The 15873-nt window shown below is 43.3% G+C and overlaps 2 protein-coding genes and 1 long non-coding RNA gene across 5 annotated transcripts; 1 reads left to right on the top strand and 2 right to left on the bottom strand.

Moving 5' to 3' along the window:
• The first annotated feature begins 4248 nt into the window (after window positions 1-4248).
• Window positions 4249-7227, top strand: LOC115369603 (uncharacterized). Its single transcript, XR_003929182.1, has 3 exons — window positions 4249-4326; window positions 6760-6942; window positions 7050-7227. It is a non-coding gene; the product is annotated as an uncharacterized LOC115369603 (long non-coding RNA).
• LOC115369600 (zona pellucida sperm-binding protein 4-like) lies at window positions 4543-8848 on the bottom strand. 3 transcript variants are annotated; one of them, XM_030066227.1, is made up of 10 exons: window positions 8640-8848; window positions 8440-8561; window positions 8245-8304; window positions 7937-8154; window positions 7745-7833; window positions 7511-7644; window positions 7042-7231; window positions 6757-6895; window positions 5133-5196; window positions 4543-4987 (listed from the first exon to the last, which is right to left on the bottom strand). In XM_030066227.1, the coding sequence occupies exons 4-10, from the start codon at window positions 8048-8050 to the stop codon at window positions 4887-4889; spliced, it is 831 nt and encodes a 276-aa protein (XP_029922087.1). In that variant the 5' UTR covers window positions 8051-8154; window positions 8245-8304; window positions 8440-8561; window positions 8640-8848; the 3' UTR covers window positions 4543-4886. The 3 variants fall into 3 exon arrangements, with proteins under 3 accessions (XP_029922087.1, XP_029922085.1, XP_029922086.1); XM_030066225.1 differs by having other exon boundaries at window positions 8245-8347; XM_030066226.1 differs by lacking the exon at window positions 8440-8561.
• Window positions 8849-9824: 976 nt separating this feature from the next.
• LOC115369602 (uncharacterized) lies at window positions 9825-15635 on the bottom strand. Its single transcript, XM_030066228.1, has 11 exons — window positions 15631-15635; window positions 12559-12900; window positions 12247-12351; window positions 12043-12093; window positions 11633-11692; window positions 11251-11277; window positions 10952-11095; window positions 10657-10704; window positions 10494-10553; window positions 10362-10391; window positions 9825-10288 (listed from the first exon to the last, which is right to left on the bottom strand). The coding sequence occupies exons 2-11, from the start codon at window positions 12836-12838 to the stop codon at window positions 10230-10232; spliced, it is 864 nt and encodes a 287-aa protein (XP_029922088.1). The 5' UTR covers window positions 12839-12900; window positions 15631-15635; the 3' UTR covers window positions 9825-10229.
• Between the last annotated feature and the right edge of the window lie 238 nt (window positions 15636-15873).

Here is a 15873-nt window from a genome sequence, read left to right on the forward strand (position 1 = left end):
ACAACCGCTGCTGGCGCTGTGGGCGGAACCACCAGGCTGCCCAGTGTAGGTTGAAAGTATTGTGCAAGATATGCAAGGGAAAGCACCTTGAGGCCTTACATGAGGTGAACCTCCGGGCTGTGGGGACCGCCGCAGGGCATGTCGCCGGCGCAGAGGTGAAGGCACCTACAGATGTGCTGTACCTGGATCGGAGAGCTGGCTGTAACGAGGTCCTCTTGAAGGTCAGTAAAGTGTTGCTTCAAAATGGTGACCACACCCTGGAGACATACGCCATATTAGACGATGGCTCAGAGAGGACAATCCTCCTCCAGGATGCTGCTCAGAGGCTGAAGCTTCAGGGAACACCAGAGAGCCTCACCCTAAGAACAGTCCGACAGGATGTAAGGACACTACATGGCTCATCAGTGACATTTAAAATCTCCCCGGCTGGTCAGCCAACAAAGACATTCACCATTAAGAGGGCCTTCACTGCAGGTGAGCTAGGCTTAGCTGATCACTCTTATCCAGTGAAGAGACTGCAGCGCCGATATAAGCACCTCAAGACGCTCCCTCTGCAGCCATTCACAAATGCCCATCCACTACTCCTGATAGGCTCAGACTGCCCTCACCTGGTGACACCTGTTGAACCTGTCCGACTCGGCCCACCTGGGGGCCCAGCTGCAGTGAAGACCAGACTTGGCTGGACACTGCAAGGCCCAGTTAAGTCTCTCAAACAGTACAGCCACCAACAGCAGTGCCTGTTCCTGGCCACTGCTTCGCCAGCAGCTGAACTTTTCAATCAAGTAGAGAAGCTTTGGCAACTGGACATTCTACCATACAGGAGCGAAAAGCTGGTGACAAGGTCAAGGAAAGATCAAGAGGCCATAAACCTCCTGGAGAAGAAGACAATAAGAGTGGAGGTAGAGGGTGTACGCAGATACGCCACCCCACTGTTGCGGGCGAGTAACATGCCTACACTCAGAGTGCAGCCCGAAGCAGTACTCCCCAGCTTGCGTGGCATAGAGAGGCGTCTCAGCAGAGACCCGGTGAAAGCAGAGGCTTACCAAGCTGAGATGATGAAGCTGGAGAAGGCAGGCTATACCACCAGAGTCAGCCAGGAGCAAGTGCAAATCAGTAGGGAGTCCTGGTTCATTCCCCACCACCTGGTGACACACAATGGGAAGAACAGAGTCGTTTTCAACTGTTCTTTCACCTATAGGGACCAGAACCTGAACGAGCTGCTTCTGCCCGGCCCAAACCTAGGTGCATCTCTCCTGGGTGTCCTGTTGCGGTTCAGGGAGCATTCCATTGCCGTCAGCAGTGATATAAAGGGAATGTTCCACCAGGTGAGACTGCTACCTGAAGACAGGCCTTTGTTGCGTTTTCTTTGGCGCAACCTACAAAGAGACTCCCGACCCAGTGCGTATGAGTGGCAGGTGCTTCCTTTCGGGACTACTTGTTCCCCATGCTGTGCTATATATGCTCTACAGAAGCACGTGCATGATCACAGTCACCAGGGAGATGAAGTTCGTGAGTCCATTGAGAGGCACTTCTATGTGGACAACTGGCTGCAGAGCTTCCCCTCTCCAAACCTGGCCAAAGATGTCATCAACAAGGTGAGGAAACTGTTGATGGAGGGAGGTTTCGAGCTGCGACAGTGGGCAAGCAGCATGCCAGACGTCATAAGCCACCTGCCCAAGAAGATCAGGTCGGAGAGCAATGAACAGTGGCTAAACCACACAGACATGGACCCACAGGAACCGGCCCTGGGGCTGCGCTGGTTATGCCACTCAGACACTCTGCGCTATAAGTCACGGCTGCCAGAACGCTCTCCTCCCACCATGAGGAACATTTACAGAGTATTGGCTAGTCAATACGACCCCATAGGGTTCCTCACACCATTCACTACGAGGGCCAAAGTGCTGGTTCAGCAGTTATGGGACAAGAAGCGGGAGTGGGACGACCCGCTGTTGCCTGATGACCTACTCACAGCATGGCAGACCTGGGAGGAGGAGTTACAACACATGGATGACATCAGACTGCCTCGTTGCTATGTGAGCCCAGCCATGGACAATGTAGCCAGTAAGCAGGAGGTGCATATCTTCTGCGATGCATCACACCATGCATATGGTAGTGTGGCATATCTGCGCATGGAAGATTCAGAGGGGCGTGTGGAGGTGGCCTTCCTGACAGCCAGGTCCAGAGTGGCTCCCAAGCGTCAGCTTTCCATGCCACGGTTAGAGTTGTGCGCTGCCCTCACTGGCGCTCAGCTTGCTAACCTGCTAGTCCGAGAGCTCACACTGGAGGTGTCCAGAGTGGTCATGTGGACAGATTCCACAACGGTCCTCGCCTGGATCCAGTCGGACTCCTGCCGCTTTAAGGTGTTTGTAGGAACTCGCATTGCGGAAATACAGGAGTTGACCGACAGCCAGGCCTGGTGCTACGTAGAGACAGCAGAGAACCCAGCGGATGACCTCACTCGGGGGAAGACCCTACAGGATCTCACGGGCAAGAATCGTTGGACCCATGGCCCCCCCTTCCTGCGGCTACCATCTGACCAATGGCCAGCACACCCAGCCACAGGAAGTGAAGACATCACTGAAGAGCTGCGAAGGCCCACAACCTGTTTGGTTGCCACGGTAGCCACCACTAACCACTCCCTACCTGATGCTCAGCAGTTTAGCAGCTTCAGTGAACTGGTAAAGGCAACCGCCAGATACCTTCATGGGGCGGCTGCTGATGCCGAGGAGACTCCCACAGCAGAGGAATTTAAGGAAGCGGAACTCAGCATCCTGCGGTCCGCTCAAAGAGACAGCTTCCCTGAAGAAGTTCAGTGCCTAGCAGCTGGGAAACCAGTCTCCTCATCCAGCCGTTTAATCACACTGGCTCCAGAATATGACACATCGCTTCAACTGATGCGTGTGGGTGGCCGACTGCGGCGCTGTCAGGATCTGGGGGATGATGCAATCCACCCTGTAGTCCTTGACCCAAGACATGCTGTGACCAAGTTGCTCATCCAACAGATGGATAATGACCTGAAACATCCAGGTGCGGAGCGACTCTTTGCAGAGCTGAGGAGAAAGGTTTGGATTCTTCGTGGCCGTGAAGCCATAAGAAGAGAACAGCGTTTATGCCCTGAGTGCCAAAGATGGAGAGCCCAACCAGTTAACCCCAAGATGGCAGATCTGCCTCCTGCTCGGCTCCGGCTGCATCAGCCAGCCTTCTTTTCTACAGGGATTGACTGTTTCGGTCCATTGCAAGTTAAGATTGGCCGTCGGAGTGAGAAACGCTGGGGCCTGCTCTTTAAATGCCTAACGACAAGAGCGGTCCATATTGAAGTGCTGTCCAGCCTCAATACAGACTCATTCCTGATGGCATTGAGGAGATTCATTTCTCGTCGTGGAAAACCAGCAGAGTTGCTCTCTGATCAGGGCACTAATTTCAGGGGTGGAGACAGGGAGCTACAAGAAGCCTTCAACGCCCTGCATCCTTCCCTACAAGCCCAGCTGGCAGAGCACCAGATAAAGTTCTGCTTCAACCCACCCAGCGCTCCCCACTTTGGAGGCTCCTGGGAAAGGGAAATACGGTCTATCAAAGCTGCCCTGACTGCCACCTTGGGCTCACAAGTCGTCAGTGAAGAGGTGCTGACCACTGTCCTGGTAGAGATTGAGGGCATTTTGAACTCCAAGCCGCTAGGCTATGTATCATCCGATGTGGCTGACCCGGACCCTGTCACCCCCAATCTGTTGCTGATGGGGCGGCCAGACCCCTCTTTACCTCAGGTAGTGTACCACGACTCAGAGCTGCTTGGCCGTCGCCACTGGAGGGCCTGTCAAGTGTTGTCCGACCGCTTTTGGACGCAGTTCCTGCGCCACTACCTGCCCACACTTCAAACCCGGTCTAAGTGGCAGTCAGACACCCCCCCTCTTCAGCTGGGTACGGTCGTAATGATTGTTGACCCCCAATTGCCCAGAGCTTCGTGGCCTGTTGGGAAAATCAACAAGGTATTTCCGGGAACCGATGGCCTGATCCGAACGGCGGAGATTGAGGTCAGGGACCGGACCTACATTCGCCCCGTAAGCCGTCTCATCAGACTTCCTGCTGTTCCGGACATGGACGAGCAGTGATAGACTCATTACTGCAAATTTGCTGGAGCAAATTTGGGGGCGGCTGTGCTGAAGATGTAATTTGGAGGCCCAGCCACTTGGCGGTGCTGTAGCCAACTCAGCTGGGCTAGGACTTTTACCAAAGAAGAAGAAGTTCTGTAGCATGCCTGGACAAGTCTAGTTTCACAGTTTAAGTGAGTTGGTCCACCATTTATGTTCACGTGTGTGCGTCCAGAGAAACGTGAGTTCATTATTATTATTACATCTCTGAGAAACATTAGCTAAATGTAGTTTTTGCTGGTTTGTGTTTACAGCTAGGTTGAAGGCCTTATATTGTAAATTTATATTATATATTTGTGACTGCTGGTGCATATCTTATGCATAGTATGCCTCTTTCATAAATGTTAGGCAGATGTCATTATTTCTTGTTATAAGACAGGTTGAGTAATTTCTGCTTGTATTGTTTATTTTCAGAACCACACATAAAACACACAATGTATGTTGACTGAGCTGCAATAAAGTGCAGTAAAAGGAATAACAGGCTTCTTGAAGTTTCATTTATATTTAGTCTTGGGGGAACCACGTGCATTCTAACCAATGCCCACTTCGCGATTATTATTTAGAGAAGCCAGCCTGTGATTATTGAGCCTCTGCAACAGAAGCAAAGTTATCTTAATGAAAACGAGATTCAGGTGTTATTGTTTAAAACCTGTTTTCCATTCCAAAGACAATGACAGTTCTTTGCTCAACTATTTCTTATGTTGGATCTGCCAGATAGGAAAATATGCATGGGTTTCCTTGTTATTTAGGCTGCACCAGATGAATGATGGGTCCACCAGAGACCACACTGGGAATATTCCTCTGCCTTGGCAATGGTCCAATTCCGTCCAATCTCCTCCTTCCTAAACAAAACGAGACAACATTTTTCAGTGGCAGTCATGCAGGCTTGTATCGAGCCTAGGCAGTATCATGTAGGCCTATAAGTAAATAGTTACAAGAGAAACAATGGTGGCTATAACTTGAAACGAAGAAAATATAGTCACTCACTGCTGTGACAGGATTGTAAGCAGTCTGGTGCCTTACAGATCTCTACATCACAGTGGAAGTACACCTGTAGGCAGTAGTCCAGTTGTGTAAAAAAAAAAAAAAAAAAAGTCAGGGGGGATGGTCAGTTTTTTTTTCACTTGTTAAAAAAAAAAAAAAAAAAATAGGGGTGGAGGCAGGGGTGTAATTTGAAATAAACATATTAGCCTACTGATGTACTGTCTAAATGATATATTATGCATTCCCTACACTATTTAACACTCCAGTAGCCTATGCAGAAATAGATCAAAACAACAGGTGAAAAAGCACATTTTCCTGCACAATAAAAACTGCATTATTTTTTTCCCAAAGCCGCATATATAACAAAAATGGACATGTATGTACAGGGGAGACTTGTGGCTACACCTCCAGTCAGTCCCCAGGCTGCCCTGCTGTGGCTACCATTGCTCCTAAGCACTTAGGGTCAAATGGAGAAGACAAATTTCAACCAAGTGTAACTTAATATTCATGAAGCTTTTGAATCTGTTGGGAATGCATTTATTACAATTTTCAACAACTACAATGTCCAGGGAGAAAATTCATGATCCAAACAAAACACTGTAAATAAGACTTGTGAATCCTCTCAAATCAAGTCAAGCCAATTTTATTTTAAGCGCAAAATCATAACAATTATCCTTCTCCTCCTCTTGATTGTACCATGTCTGTATCATGTCCTGCTGCTTCCTGGCCATGGTTTTCCTCTATGTGAAGAAAACAACATTATAGGGTTTGATAGAATGACCAGACATATCGGGGCTCATTCTGACTGAGATCCTGCGGGACTCTGGTCAGTTCTTGGGCTTTCAACAAAAGAATCGGGAGCTAACAGTATATAGATTAAATTCATCAATTCGATCAATAATTTCATCACTAATACCGGTAAAATATATGAGACAAGCTCTCATCTAACGTTAACTGTAAATATCTGTTCCACGTTTGCCACGCTCATAAATCCGACTCTAACATGACAAGTCCAGTGTTTTATCAAGCTAGTGAACAAGAATCTCAGCTAGTTTGGAGCCGACTAGCCGTGTTGTTACTGTGCATGCAACCTTTGGCGACTTTTGTAGGTTAATAAAAAGTAATGATTGAGATTCCTGAGTCTTAACTTACAGCTCACCTGCAGTTTTCGTCTTTTTAAAGTAGTCCCTAAGATCGCGTGGTCCAGCTGCTCGTTTGGCCATGCCGACGTTGCAGCACAGTTAATCCACAAGATGTCGCTCTGCGCTGCAGCTCGCGCCCATGCATGTATATTCGCGCCGCTCCCTCTGGCATCAGCCAGTTAAAAACAACAATCATGTTGCATCATTGCATGTTTGCGTCTTTAAGTCAACATGCGTACTACTCTCTGAGTAGTGAAAAGAGAGGATGGCAGTTTTACAGGGTGGATGATTTTGACCGTTTTTATTTCAGGGGGGATGCCATCCGCTCTCATCCCCCCTCAACTCGAGTACTGCCTGTGGGAGCAGATGGGTGTTATGAAAAATGAAAAATCGCCAATTCCATGTGGCATACTGGCATTGCTTTCAGGAGAAAATAGGCCTTACACTGAATACCATCTGATCTTCTCTCTTTCTTATAAACATACCAGGCTTTGAAACGCAGGAGGCTTCACAAATGAGAAGAGCTTGAAGACAAACCGCTTGTGAAGCGAGGGATACGTCAGCTCCTTGCTGGAGATGACTGGTGATAAAACTGCCCTCTGGCTGTCACCACTGAAAGGACACCTGGATTGGATGCAAAGACTATCCCTTACTCGGTTTTTCCAGTATAGGTAACCTTTTTTTTTTTTTTTTTTTTTTTTCTAAGACTGAATTTGTTTCTGTGATAATAACATAAAAGAATCTGTCAAAGTAATACCAAGTGGCGCTACCCTTTCAGGAGCAGGGTCCATCTTTGGGCATCATGAGGATCTTTGGATGGTGTGGCCCAGCAGTCCCTCAGCAGCAGCTCCAGGCCCTTGTTCTGAAGTTTGAGGACAAACACCTCCACATACACGGGCTGGCCCAGCTCAGTGACCACTGGAGGCTCACGGGAGGAGAAGAAGGACCGGTAAGAGGAATCTACAGAAAAAAAAAAAAAAAAAAAAAAATCTTGTCAATAAGAAAATATAAAGTTTTAACATCCTACACAGCTAAAAAAAGTGTCCAAGCTTTACAAATACAAAGACTGGGATTCAGTTCCATTTCTTGCACACTGACACAGAATTTCAGTCCCTTTGGGTTTTGAAGACATGGCGGCAGACATGAATAAAAACACACAAGAGAACATCAAATTGCATCTCTGCATACACTAATTATGAGAATATGAAATGATGGAAAGCAATAACTCTCAACACTTACCTTTGGCAAACCTCATTTCAGCCCTCAGTACGCCCTCACTCTCCAGTGCTGATGAATGCACCAAATGCACTTCCTCAGTCTTCACGACCAGTTGTGATATTCTGCCCAGCACAAAGCTACAAAACACCATAAGTCTAACAAAAAACACATATAGATATTTAACTTAATCAGTTGTCCAGCACCATAAATTAACTAATTAATTAGGAACTATTAGGAAAATGCCATAATTCTTACTGAAAAGGAGCGTCTCGAACTATAAAGCCTTTTTGGAATAGTTGTTTTGCCTCAACGGTGACCGAATAAGTAATAATGCCATCTGCTATCTGAAAGAGACAAATTGTCCATATCCAATCAGTGACAATAACACTATTAAAGTTTATGGATTTTATATCCTTATTATTTACTGTACAATTTATGCCCATTCACCACAAACTGTGCGCCGCAGTCAGTAAATGGAAAGCTGAAAGTGACCATCTCAGTTGAATTCATGTTTGGTTTACAGTTCTGGCTCTGGCCGGATGGGATTCGCACGGTGTCCATGTTCAGAGGTGGGACTGTGGCATTCTGGGAGATGATAATGTTGAATCCATGCTTGCTGCAGGGAAATTGCCTCGATGCTGGTGGATTATCATTCTTTATTACCTCTGTAGGAAAGACTCAGATTTACTGATGCATGGAGTTGTGATAATCATAAAATAATGTCATTTTTTAATCAATATACTTAGAATTGGTACCTTTAATTTCCCTTCTGCATATGAGAGGTACCAGCTGGACAATCTCAACTCTGCCTTTGTCTGCAATTGCCATGATGACAGTGATCAGACTTGTGATATATCTCTAGTAAATGAGACAGCATTTACAGATTTAGAATATGAACACTGCCGCTTTGCATCAAAGACAAAAAGAAAGACAGACTGCATTTGACTTACTTGTCTTCTCACAAAGCAGCTGTGAAAAGCAACTGTTAAGATGACAAAGGTCTCAGTTTCCTCAACAAAGTAATGGCACTGTTGTGCAATGGCCACGGCTTGGTGGTATCTGCCTTGTTCATCTGTGGGAGTTTGGATTTAAACAATAGCACGACTGGAGGTGTGTGGATGTTGTCATGATAATGTTGCTGATAACTTACCTTGAACATACACAGAGAAAGGAAGATCAGCAAATTGCATCCTTGACATGTAAAGTGACATGAACCCTTCATGACAGATCACTGCAGTGTGATTAATATCCTCCTGAGCTGGAGGAGCACTTGCATCATATTTCAAAAAGAGCATTGATAATAAAATGAATGTCACCATAAAGAAGTGTGCAGTGGGAGTCTTCATCTTTGGTTCCTGAAGGTCGCTAGAAAGGAAACGAAATGCACCAGCTGTTTCTGTTTTCATTTGATTAGCAAGACACGACTCTGAAGGCAGCATATAACATGATTTATATCTGACACTTAAAAGGTTTTGGGGTGGCACAGTGGTGTAGTGGTTAGCGCTGTCGCCTCACAGTCAGAAGGTCCTGGGTTTGATTCCCACCCAGGGTCCTTTGTGTGTGTTCTCCCTGTGTCTGTGTGGGTTTCCTCCTATAGTCCAAAGACTTGCAGGTTAGGTGAATTGGAGACACTAAATTGCCCCTAGGTGTGAATGCATGTATGCGATGGACTGGCAACCTGTCCAGGGTGTTTCCCTGCCTTCTGCCCAATGAGCACTGGGATAGGCTCCAGCAACCCTTGTGAGGATATGCATTTTGGACGATGGATGGACTTACAAGGTTTTGTTTTGTACACAAAAAAAAAAAAAAAAATGCTGTTTATTCCTTACTGACACCTCTTTATAGTGGCAAAAACGATGCACCATCATCATTTGAGCAGTTTATTTCCAAAGTCATTGATTGACAATGCGGAAAATGTGACATTTGCTCTGACCAAACCAATCACTTTGCATTGAAGAGGATATTCATTATCTCAAGATCCTTACTCAGACAACATAAGAATGAATATTCTATGGAAAATGTAATTGTACATATATGTTGTGTATGTTCTCTGTTTTTTTTTTTTTTTTTTTTTTAATTGAGCATTGAGCAAAAAGTAATTGTTTCATCTAAAATGAAAAGCTTCTTGTAATTAAACCCACCATTTCCTCCAGTAGGGGCCATAAATGAAATTAACTTTGCATAGACATTCCTTTGCACTGATCTGAGAGAAATTTTAAATTGGTGTTCAATGGTTATGTAACTTTTTTTTACTGACAAAAGCAGCACCCATATATTAACCATTTAAAATATTTTATTTGCATCATTCAATATTAAAAATGAACACTGGAGAGCATATTAGACAGAAGATCTGGTCGGTTCTGCAGAGAGGGCGTTGTGTGTGTCTAACCCTTGTTTGCATGTAATTCAGCAATCCAATCTGACGCTTATAAAAAACATGATCATTGATTTATCAAGTCCAAATACTCTTCCATCTCACAGGTGCATTCATACAGAAAATCTCTGTGGGATTGTATAACACTGCAGGGACGGTAATCACATTTTTGGATATGCATTTAAAAGCCTAAAATTGTGCAAGCGATGTGCAGTTATTTACAATACTGAGACACAATGAATCAATCACAACCTGATCTAAAAGCACTTTTCTCAACTGTAAAATAAACAATGAATAAATAGCTCTGTAGCTGGATCCATTTACTGAAAATGCCTCAGCAGCGGCTTCTTCTTTGGCCTTGGTTCTCTACAGTCTGTTGAGCTGGTCGGTGCTGTTGTTGTAAATCGGGTTTTTGTATTCGTGTTCTGAGTGGAAATAGCAGAGAGAGTTAGTGCAGTGCAGTGCACTAACATACACTCTGATGAAGTTAGCACTTACTTGTCTTGGCTTTCTTCCTCCAGAAACTCGCTGCAGCACAAAAGAGAAAACATGAGGAGGACACAGACTTTTGCAGTATTCACCGTCACACGAGGGCTATAGACATAAAGTAATTATTATTATCATTATTACCTCGGTGATGATTCTCCATTCGAGATGATGTAGCTTGCTGTGTCAGTTCAACTTGGTTAACTATAAAAGAAAAAATAAAAATAAATAAAATTAAAATGAAATAAAATAATCAGTGAAACTCAATACAAACAGAAAAGACATCATGTACAGAAGTTTATATTACCATAATAATGACGACTTAGACTTGCTTGCCGTAATCTGGTGAACAGCTCTAATAAAGGGAAAGAAATCTGAGTTACTCTTTATCCTGGCAGAAGAATTTTTAACAGAAAATCTGAGTATTACGATACGATACGATACGATACGATACGATACGATACAACTTTATTGTGTACTGAAATTGGTTGTACGACACAGTACCTGTATGCAGACATAATCACAGAAAGCAACAGAAAGCAACATAGAGCACAAAAAAGTGCCAAGTACATGCAGCACATTGAGTCATATAGGATAAAAACCTCTGTGAAATCCCTGTTTTTTCCTCTGACTCTCCATCCTGGCAGGAGATTGGCCTCTGTCTGGATCGGGCTGGATTCCACTCAGATCATGGTGATATCTGGTTTGGACATTCTGATGTAGGGCCGGGTCATGTTCATCATTTTCTATTGAAGAAGCAGAAATAATGAACCAACATCTTAATTTTCACCTCAGCAATTTATTATTATTATTATTATTATTATTATTATTGTTTTGAAACAGCATTCATTGTAAAATATTTTTTTTAAAAAGTGAAAAAATGGAAGCTCTGTGAACGCACCATAAATAAGTAGATTATTTTCAGCTCCTAAAGGAAGAAGAAGCACAATACATTGTAGATAGTGGTGTATGAAGAAACGCACTCTCATCAAGCAAAGGTAAAAACATTTTTCTGATTGCATGTGGTAAGCCGCAGTGAATCCACTGGTTAAACTAAGATACGTTTCGAAAGCCTTTCATAGCGATAGTATCATGCATATCATGTATCATGCTTTTTCTAATTTTTAGATGTGGCATGTATTTTTTTTCTTCCACAGAGGCCATCTGGGAGCTATACTGCAGCCACTGTGCAGCTTTGCATCATATATAGGTTACAGAGGTGTGTGTGTGTGTGTGTGTGTGTGTGTGTGTGTGTGTGTGTGTGTGTGACTGAGACAGATTACCTCTCTGCTGTTCACTTCCTGTGCCTCTGCTTGTTTCCTCAGGTGGAGGAAAGACAACTGCTGCAAGACACGACACAAAGCGACATGAAGGAAAAAGGAAATTGCCATTACACGCACCATGCATGGTGGATTTCCACTACATGAATGGTGGTAAACATGACTAGGCATGTGTCCATTATTCATTATTAGTGTGAAGTGATTTCTTCCTTTATACAGAGGCCAGTGTGATCATTGATTGTATTATTATTTCATTATGTCTCTGTAGACTATGGCCACAGCAGAGGGCACACATGATCTTTTGTATGCATTTTTCTTTGTTGGTGGGACCTTGAGTCTCGGCCTGATGTACCGTCCCTACAGACCAGATGTATCTGAAGTACTGGGGAAACAGATCAAACACCGTGTCTTACCTGTATGGCTGACATTGTTCACGTAGTCTGGTGTACTTTGATCCCAGCAACCTGAAAACACAATATGACGATTGTTTTACACATGTCATCTGTCCATCTGTCGATTCGTCCACTGATTCAGCCAACAGCCAGGCAGTACACTTCCACACTACAAAAAAAAAAACCTTCAGCTTAAAGGTGTGAGGTGGAGTAGGAGGAACTCACATGAACTTTTCACACAGCAGTAGCTGCAGACACCCAGGATCAAGATGAAGATTGCTAAAGCCGTAGCGGCGTAAATGACTAGCCACATCTCTTCACTCAGTCCACCTACAGAAAGTGAGAAGTCATGGTTTTATGTCAGTACATCTTACAGGAAACGTTAACTTGTGAGCCTGTTCAGTGAGAAAACATGATGGCCTTTGTGATTTTTGACAATCGAAAGGAAGATTATGCGGTTTCTTTGATATCTTGTCTGACAGTTGAGGTTGTTTCTCTGCACTTGATCAAGCATCATCTCACCAAACATGGTCTCACCTTTTTCAGTAACTTCCACTTGGAGACATCGGCCACCCTGCACACAGCGATAACACCCCAGGTCAGACTCCTGCAGCTCATCGATGCGGATGGAGTAGTCCCCTTGAGAGCTCTGGATGGGAAAGGCTTTCACCCGGCCATCCCTGGGGTCCAGGAATTGAATATTTCCTGTGGACGAGACGTTGACCAATCTGGACTTAGCATTGTGGAGCCACAACACCGAGCGTGGGCGTGAGGAGGAGCTCAAGGGCAAGTTTTCAAACATGCAGCCGAGGTGCATAGAGGAGCCAAAGGGGGCATTGAGTTTGGCCGTCTCACAGGAATCATCACAGTGATGGTCACCTAAAAAAGGAAGTGGACATACAAGCCGACACATAATGGAATAAACTCATGTTATTAAAGCCAATGATGGATGTCATCAATAGATGATGTGGTGAATGGACATAAATTGTACAGTAAATAAATACAAAATCCACAAACTTTAATGGTGTTTTTGTCACTGATTGAATATGGACAATTTGTCTCTTTCAGCATAGATGTCAATGAACTTATTTTGTTAAAAAAAGAAAAAATGACTCTTAAAGATGACCAACATGATGATGAATAATTCACCCTGACACTTCATTTGGACTGTCTAATGTTACTATTAAACTGAGTATCATCAAAAAAAAGGACAAGAGGAAAGTTGTGTCCGTGGAAAATCCAGATTCAAGCCGTCAAGTGGATAAAAGTTTTTTTAAAAACCTTAATTTCAACGGCTACGTGGTCAAAAATTTTGTGTTCTTACATGTATCGGCAAAAAGAGGCAGGCAGTTTTTGTCTTGTCTGTGGTTGCAAAATTCTTTCTCTTAACTGTATTCGCCAGACCACCATTGGTTTGGTCAGCTCTTTGTTCTTGAGTATCAACTTTGTTATAATCGAATTTCACAATCAAGTCAGTTTAAATAGGTCATATCAACCTGTCTCATGTAAATCCTTCACTTAGTATCAGTAGGCTATCAGCTGATTCAAGCATCCACTCCGTATCAGCTAAACTAAGTAGATACAAAGTGGATATTAACACTGTACAATTCAAATAAAGTGATATCAGATAGACTACGTGAAACAGGACAACAGTCATATAATAAACAACGCTGAAAAAAAAAAAAAACAATATTAACTGAGTGAATCCATTACTGATAGTCACACAAAAAATTCTACACAGATTAGAGAAGCTTAAAAAATTAGGCAGTGACTGAGTAGATTATGAAAAGGTATGTCTAAATGTAATATTCTTGTCCACTAAACTAAAGAGTAAAGAGTGTAGGAATGGTATATATTTCAACAACCTATAAACTTTATCAAGGCTGTTATATCGTTCATGTGACAATTCACCAGTAATAAAGTGATCGGATTGTGTTACTGTGTTGGACCATCGCATTGGGCTTATGATTAATGATCAGGGATTTGTAACAGAATACATTCTAAACACGTAACACTTCAGGAAAAATATCAAACAATACCTTTTATAAAGTAAGCAGAGTCTAATGAGTATCTCTATCTCTATCTTTCACATAAATGATATATATTCTAATTTTTAAAAGGACTTACCATTTGAAGACACACTTATTGCGCACAGGGTCAGGTAGAAAATACAGTATCTGTGAGCATTTACCGGCAGCATCTTGTACAGTGAGAAAAGCACTTTGGTTAACGTGTATGTGAACTTCTCTCAGCATCATGGGGCCAAACCACAAGACCCTCGACAGCCCATGATGCTTGTTTCCGGAAATGCGCTACTCTGCCCTCTCTTCAAACCAACAATAGCTTAAGGTTTTAAATTACACTCAAATTACTGCCCCCTTTAAGACCCCGATCCCCTTCCAAGATCACTTTAATTAAATCAGTGGTTTGTTCCTGTATGGCACTTTAAACCCCTAACAAAGTGCATGCAGAGATGTGCAGCAGCAACACACAGAGCAATGCTGGGCTGTGGGGCTGAAATGGCAGTCATCTTGAGCAGCCACAGTCATTTCCTGTTGAAATCTGGTGACATTCACAGTGAGAGGGACTTTACCAAGACACAGCCGAAGGTAAATTTGATCTAGTGACCAGCGAAAAACCTGCTCAGCCACATCCAAACACTCACAATTCAAAAAGAGCTGTGATCAAGCAATAAGAGCGCTCCTGGAACATGTGTGTAGCTCTCCTCCCTTTTCAAACATTTATTTGAACTGTGCTTCTTTATTATGAAGTGTGATGATTTCCATGTGTTTTGTAACACTGTTAAATATGTACGTAAAAGAAAAAAGAGCCAAAAACAAACAAACACAAAACAAACAAAAAATAGAGTAAGATATGAATGTGTCTGTGTGCATTAGACTTGAAAACACCTTAACACCTTATCATGTTGTGTGTATTCACAGTGAAAACTATGACTGGACTCGGAAAGTCCCACAGAACATGTTGGACAATGTCTCTGGGTCCTTACAATGTCGCACCTACCTTTTTAATTATCAAAAAGGTAGGTGTGAAAATCTGAATTTCCATGCTTGTCTGTCTGTCTGTCTGTTTGTTTGTTTGTTTGTTGTCAGCTTTCCAGCCTCACCAACCCAGTTGCCAGAATATAATGTTGCTATTTTATATTTCTGCAAACCAACAAATATGCTGAAATGTCAACAAACTTTATGAGATGCTCACACATAGAAACAATAGTGGAAAATACAGATTTTCTGTTTTACAATTTTTTTGTAAAACAGAGAAAAATGCAAGAGTGCAACTGAATATATGAAAAGATCAATGATGACATGAAGTGTGAAGAGAAGAAGTGAAAGGAGAGCCAAATAAAGAAAAAGTACATCACCAACAGTTTCCTGTTCTTTTTCCAATACAGATAGGACTAGGCCAAAGAGGAAGAAGAAGAGGAGGAGGATCTCTGGAAGACAGGTATCAGCTGTGTTAAACCTCAGAGGAGGATCGTTGAATTCTCTGTGATTCCTCGGTCACACCAATATAACAAATCATAATCATATCTGCTTTCTGCAGTGACTCCTCTTACTGAACAGGAACATGATAAAATACAAAGATATGTACCGGAGGCTTAATATTTCACAGATGATCCGTGCACTGCAGCACCACAGGCTTCTCAGTTGAGATGTCCAAAGAGGACACTGTCAATCAGTGACCCACTTGTGGCTTTGCACAGATGTTTTTGTCAGTTTTGAAAAAGTTAAGGTGATGTGACCTAGGGGTGGTGTAGCTTCACTGCAGCAGATACAGAATATATATGACAGTGTTGTACAATATGGAAAAAATGTCTTATGCTAAATTCCCAAC

This window comes from Myripristis murdjan, chromosome 13, assembly GCF_902150065.1.
Source record: "Myripristis murdjan chromosome 13, fMyrMur1.1, whole genome shotgun sequence".
Classification (NCBI taxonomy): domain Eukaryota; kingdom Metazoa; phylum Chordata; class Actinopteri; order Holocentriformes; family Holocentridae; genus Myripristis; species Myripristis murdjan.

What these genes read in the sequence shown, in the direction of transcription:
- LOC115369600 (XM_030066225.1), bottom strand. Translation starts at nt 8,835, where the DNA reads ATGAAGACTCCCACTGCACACTTCTTTATGGTGACATTCATTTTATTA. An exon ending in GCTGCTTTGTGAGAAGACAA is followed by an intron (nt 8,348 to 8,439) that starts GTAAGTCAAATG and finishes CTCATTTACTAG; the next exon opens with AGATATATCACAAGTCTGAT. An exon ending in CTTACAATCCTGTCACAGCA is followed by an intron (nt 4,988 to 5,132) that starts GTGAGTGACTAT and finishes CGTTTTGTTTAG; the next exon opens with GAAGGAGGAGATTGGACGGA.
- LOC115369602 (XM_030066228.1), bottom strand. Translation starts at nt 12,838, where the DNA reads ATGCACCTCGGCTGCATGTTTGAAAACTTGCCCTTGAGCTCCTCCTCA. An exon ending in GAACAATGTCAGCCATACAG is followed by an intron (nt 11,693 to 12,042) that starts GTAAGACACGGT and finishes CGTGTCTTGCAG; the next exon opens with CAGTTGTCTTTCCTCCACCT. An exon ending in GAGGAAGAAAGCCAAGACAA is followed by an intron (nt 10,289 to 10,361) that starts GTAAGTGCTAAC and finishes ATTTCCACTCAG; the next exon opens with AACACGAATACAAAAACCCG.